Source organism: Temnothorax nylanderi, unplaced genomic scaffold, assembly GCF_030848795.1.
Source record: "Temnothorax nylanderi isolate EJ_2023f unplaced genomic scaffold, tnyl_v1.0 TNYL_tig0258_pilon, whole genome shotgun sequence".
In the NCBI taxonomy this organism is placed as follows: Eukaryota; Metazoa; Arthropoda; class Insecta; order Hymenoptera; family Formicidae; genus Temnothorax; species Temnothorax nylanderi.
In genome coordinates this window covers 259,481-265,655 of record NW_027249320.1, presented here as the reverse complement: position 1 = coordinate 265,655, position 6,175 = coordinate 259,481, and the positions used below count along the sequence as shown (strand labels likewise).

General features: G+C 44.9%; 1 protein-coding gene across 1 annotated transcript; it reads left to right on the top strand.

Annotated features, from left to right (window-relative positions):
- The first annotated feature begins 1,773 nt into the window (after nucleotides 1–1,773).
- On the top strand, nucleotides 1,774–4,543 carry LOC139780030 (uncharacterized). The gene is made up of 2 exons (XM_071718560.1): nucleotides 1,774–3,386; nucleotides 3,481–4,543. The coding sequence occupies exon 1, from the start codon at nucleotides 2,260–2,262 to the stop codon at nucleotides 3,367–3,369; it is 1,110 nt and encodes a 369-aa protein (XP_071574661.1). The 5' UTR covers nucleotides 1,774–2,259; the 3' UTR covers nucleotides 3,370–3,386; nucleotides 3,481–4,543.
- The last annotated feature ends 1,632 nt before the right edge of the window (nucleotides 4,544–6,175 follow it).

Sequence of the window (6,175 nt, the reverse complement as noted above, 5' to 3'; positions counted from 1 at the left end):
AAAACACACTTGATCCAGGTCAGAAAAAATTTTTCCGAATTTTTTCGCATTTGTTAACGTGATTTTTCGCCATTTTTAGCTACTTTTTGCGATTTACTCAAAATTTTGAGGGTGTTTGGGCTAAACAGACTTCAGATTCGGATTCAGCGCGTCAAAATACAAAAGAAACACACTTGATCCAGGTCAGAAAAAATTTTTCCGAATTTTCTCGCACTCGTTAACGTGATTTTTCGCCATTTTTAGCTATTTTTTGCGATTTACTCGAAATTTTGAGGGTGTTTGGGCTAAACGGACTTCAGATTCGGATTCAGCGCGTCAAAACTACATAAAGATAGGTGGGTCTGGTCAAAGAACAGCCCACTTTTTTTATTTTGTGTGTTTGTGTAATTAATCTACCAATGTGTACTCTTCCGAAATTATTCGATTTCAAGTGGTTCTAGTAGGTTTCCAAAGACTGCACTATTAATTTAAATGTTAAAAATTGATCCAAACAGAGTTTCGAAGAGATATTGTTTAATTATTGTTCAGTAAGGTAAACAAAGTTTAATTGTGTATCTCACATATTAATAATAGTACTTTTTATAAGAATAGAGTTTCTGAGATTGTGTACTGTTTAGTTGTATTTTTCCTTGAAATATTTAGCAACAAAACAGAGATATGTCATACACACAAAAAGTTTGATAATACGTTCATGTTCACGTTTCTGGACAAGTACGAAATAAACGCGCTTATATTATTTCGGACCATAATATGAAGATTCAGTTTATATATAAGTTAGGAAATATATTCATTTCTTTTTATGTATTAGTCGCAATTTCGAAATTTGGAAGCCTTCGTCCCACTGTGCGACGTCGACTTGAAAAACGGCTCTGGCAGGTGCCACTCGTGCCGGAAAGCCGAACCGTGACCGCTTTTACCGTCCCCGGCAAAGGGCTGATGCAATTTAAGGTGATGCCGTTCGGATGCATTCAGCGTCGGCCACGTTCCAACGGTGCTCAACACCATATTAGGCCCCGAATTGGAATCGCACGTGTTTATGTACCTCGATGATGTAGTTATCAGCAGTGAAACGTTCGAGGAACATTTGCGTATTCTACGAGAGGTTTTCCGCCGGCTCCGCGAGGCAAACCCCCGCATTAACTCGAAAAATGCAGATTTTGTGCCAACCAAATTAAATATTTCGGCCACATAGTCGATCGCGACCGGAATTCGGACCGATCCCGAAAAAGTTAGCTCCGTCGCTAACTGGCCTGAGTAGTTATAGTAAGGGCGTTTCACCCCGGGGGCAATGAGAGGGGTTGAGGGAGGGGGGGTATCGGATTTCGTGGGGGGGAGGGTGAGGGGAAGGGGGAGGGGGCGGAATATCGTGTTACACAAGGGTATCGGATTTCGCGGGGGGTGAGGGGAGGGGGAGGGGGCGTGGTAATCGGGTTACACAAGGATATCGGATTACGCCGGGAGACTCACCGGGATGACTCATATCCGGGATGACTCACCGGGAGTACTCACCGGGATGACTCATATCCGGATGACTCACCGGGATGACTCACCGGGATGACTCACCCGCGCCGCGGGTCCGCGTTTTGCGGTCGCGCCGCGGGGTCGCGCGGGGGGTCCGCGTGGGGGTCCGCGGGGTCCGCGTGGGGGGTCCGCGTGGGGTGCGCGTCGCGCCGCAGGGTACGTTTGCAACGACGCCGCTAGGCGGCGCACAATGGGTAAGACTAACTCGATAGCGCCCTGCGTAGGAGCGTGTTTTGTCGATAACGCGTCGAACCTGTCGGAACATGTTCGTCGTAAACAACATTTTTCTAGGAAAAGGGGGTGTTATCGCGTAGACTAAACAATCTATCTACGCAGTACGTAAAACAATCTACGCAGTACGCGAGACAAAGGAAGAAATGACGTCATTGGGACGATGATCGACCCGATAACGCGTCGAACCTGTCGGAACATGTTCGTCGTAAACAACATTTTTCTAGGAAAAGGGGGTGTTATCGCGTAGACTAAACAATCTATTTACGCAGTACGCGAGACAAAGGAAAAGATCTTTCAAAAATCAGTCGGAGCGAGAGAGAGGGCAAAGGGTATATAACGAGGAATGAAGCGCGTCGAGCCGCAGTAGTATGATTTGAGAGCGATACATCGGTCGAAAAGTATTGCAGTTTATTTTATGATCGAACATTATCACGTGTACGTTGCTCTGTAAGAGAGACTCTGTGGAGCAATATAATAAAAGAACTGGTGCGAAAGTGATCAAACATGGATCAATTCAAGCAAACCGAACGTGATCTATTGGAGCTGTCCGACCAAGTAGCTACCTTGGGTGAATTTTTCACATGGGCGCTGCAATGCGCGGAATTCGTCGAGCAGCTCGAGACACGCAGCACTGCCAAACGTCCGCGGCTCTCGATCGGGCGGAGGCAAAAGTTAGTTGCCAGAATCGCGCGACTCGAGGGTGCGAAGACGCGATTGGAAAGACAATTTATCCGTAGCGGTGGCGATTATGCGAACACCGGTAACAGTGGCGACACGCGCGCGGCAGAACTCGTATGGCGAGAAATCGATGTCGCGTTCGAATCGCGGATAATGACCGGCGCGGTAATTAATACAGACCATATAGATCCGCGACAGTTTTTGGAAGACGCCTGCAGCGTAGTGTGCAAGCGAGTGCGAGACGTTATAAAAACACATAACTGTGACAAAGTGAACACCGCGTTCAACGGGGAGTTTGTGGCAGGTGATAAACGTGCCAATAAGAGTATAACTACAAATAACAAAGAACTCTGTCGTACATCGCACTTGCGCGAGTGGTACGAGCGGCAAGTTATCGAGCCCACATTAGCGTCCCTCGAGGAGTTCCAGGAACGCGACAGTGGGTGGGCGTTGACGCGAATCCTCAATTTGACGGTGAACGTCAACAGGTACAATCCTTTGCGCACGGGGTGTCACCTGAAATTGCCTCAAAACATTAAATTGAAGAACGTGGTAATCAATGTGCGATCAATGGACAATGCGTGTTTTGCGTGGTCAGTGGTCGCCGCCTTACATCCAGCTGAAAGACATTTAGAACGGGAATCTTCATACCCGCATTATTCAACGGTACTGAATTTACGAGACATTGTGTTCCCAATGACGTTGAGTCAGATTAAACAGTTTGAACGACTCAACGACGTGTCGATCAACGTGTATATCATCGAGGGACAGAAGACATCGAACGTTCTTCCAATACGGCTTACCGACCGCACGAGTGACAAACACGTGAATCTGCTGTACGTGCAGGATCCACAGGACAACAATGTCGGGCATTTCGCGTGGATTAAACATCTATCCCGCCTCGTGAGCTCACAATTGAGCAAGCACCATGGCTAGAAGTACATTTGTGATCGGTAAGTGTCTATACTTCTTTTAATAATAATAATATAGAATATTTTATATTTTGTGTATAAAAAAATTTATAATATTTGTGTTTCTTTTTTGCAGATGTCTACATTATTTTTTCTCTGGCGACAAGTTGCAGTCTCACACTGTGGACTGCCGAGAGGTAAACGACTGCGCTATCAGACTGCCGAGCGAGGACAACAAGTGGCTGAGCTTCAAGAACCACAGCAGGAAAGTACGACTTCCCTTCGTGGTGTATGCCGATCTGGAGTGCGTGCTGAAGAAAACAACCGGAGACGGAACACACGTCATACGCCTATCAACATCATCGGGTATGTAGTATAGGATACTACGTACAGTGCTCGTACGACGACTCGTTATCGGTATATCGATTTCGTCGCGATAATGACTGCGTCGCGTGGTTCGCCGAGGAACTCAAAGGATTGGCGCATCGCGTAAAAAACATCTTGTCAGACAATGTGTGCATGGTAGAGCTAACGCGAGACGAACGGGAGACATTTCACAGCGCGGCGCAATGTCACATTTGCGAAAAACCGTTCGCGCCGGATGATAATCGTGTACGCGATCATTGCCACCTGACCGGGCGTTATAGAGGTCCAGCACATTCGACGTGCAATCTGAATTATAAGGATTCTCACTTTATTCCAGTCATTTTTCACAATCTATCGGGCTATGACGCACACTTTATTATCAAGGAGATAGCTGCCGCGTTCGAAGGCTCGATCGATGTACTGCCTATAACAAAGGAAAAGTACATCTCATTCACGAAGCACGTGAAAAACACAGCCGAAAGATCAGATTCGCGGAGCGATATAAAATTAAGATTCATCGACTCATACAAATTTCTGAGCGCGAGTCTCGCAAAATTGGCATCCTTCCTCGATAAAGATAAATTAAAAATTATACGTTCCAAATTTTCCGCGTTATCCAACGACAATTTTGAATTATTGACGCGAAAAGGTGTCTTTCCATACGAATACGTGGACAGCGTCGAAAAGCTGGAGGATACGTGTTTACCGCCGCGCGATTCATTTTACAGTTCCTTGACCGGTGAAACCGTATCCGAGAGCGGTGGGACGGACGATACGGCGCGGAGGCAATGATCGCGCGACCGAATTTCCACAGCAGGAGCGTGTTTTCGGAAAATCTGGTAGCCGTCAAAACTGCGCAAACTCGAGGTGAAATTCGACAAACCGATCTACGACGGCATGTGCATCCTCGACCTGTCGAAGGTGTGCCTATACGAATTTCACCACGAGTACATGTCTCCCCTGTACCGCGACTTGTGTAGAATCATGTATACCGACACGGACAGTGAATTTATCATATCGAGTGCGACGACGCGTATGAGAACATGAAACGTGATATAGTCAGGTTCGACACGAGTGATTACGCGGTAGATAACGCTTATGGTATGCCTCTCGTGAATAAAAAAGTGCCGGGCCTGATGAAGGACGAAAACAACGGCGCGATCATGACCGAATTCGTTGGACTTAGGGCGAAAATGTACGCCTTGCGAGTCGATGGCAAAAAAGACTGTAAAAAAGCTAAAGGTGTCAAAAGCAACGTCATCGCGCGCACCATCACGTTCGACAACTACACGCGGTGTCTGAACGATGAGATCGAAATGACTCGACCGCAGTCGTGCATAAGATCGAAAATGCACGAAGTGTACACTATCAGCGAGACGAAAATCGCTCTGAGTCCGTACGTCAATAAGCGATATATCGTGCCGGATTCGACCGATACGTTGCCGTGGGGACATTACCGAATATAACGTAATGTATGTACGTATGTAATGTATGTAATATATAATGTATGCAATGTATGCAATGTATGTAGTATATGCACGTATGTAATGTATGCAATATATGTAATATAATGTATGCAATGTATGTACATATGTATGTATGTATGTATGTATGTATGTATGTATGTATGTATGTATGTACGTATGTATGTATGTATGTACGTATGTATGTATGTACGTATGTACGTATGTACGTATGTACGTATGTACGTATGTACGTATGTACGTATGTACGTATGTACGTATGTACGTATGTACGTATGTACGTATGTACGTATGTACGTATGTACGTATGTACGTATGTACGTATGTACGTATGTACGTATGTACGTATGTACGTATGTACGTATGTACGTATGTACGTATGTACGTATGTACACTCGCGGACAGAAAGGTTGTCCGACTTATACACCCGTATTCATACTATGAATACGGCTCAAAGTCGGACAACCTTTCGGACAACCTTTCTGTCCGCGAGCATACGTATGTACGTATGTACGTATGTACGTATGTACGTATGTACGTATGTACGTATGTACGTATGTACGTATGTACGTATGTACGTATGTACGTATGTACGTATGTACGTATGTATGTATGTATGTATGTATGTATGTATGTATGTATGTATGTATGTATGTATGTATGTATGTATGTATGTACAATGTAGGTACAATAGATGAAGGAATATTAATAAAGATATTCTACATATGCGTATTTAATATTTTTTATTATATACTTTATATGTAATACATATTTCAAACACTTTACATGTATCATTTTTATATTAAGAATAAAATACAGTTTGCACGAATTAAATGACATTGTCCTTGTGTATCCACGAGTTGTGCGATCCATCGAATTCCAGCCATTTCACGTAAACCTCGTCGCCCCTTCTGCGCAGTACTTTCTCCACAAGATACACGTCAGGATAAGTCGCGCGATGCAACTCGTGCTCGTAGAACG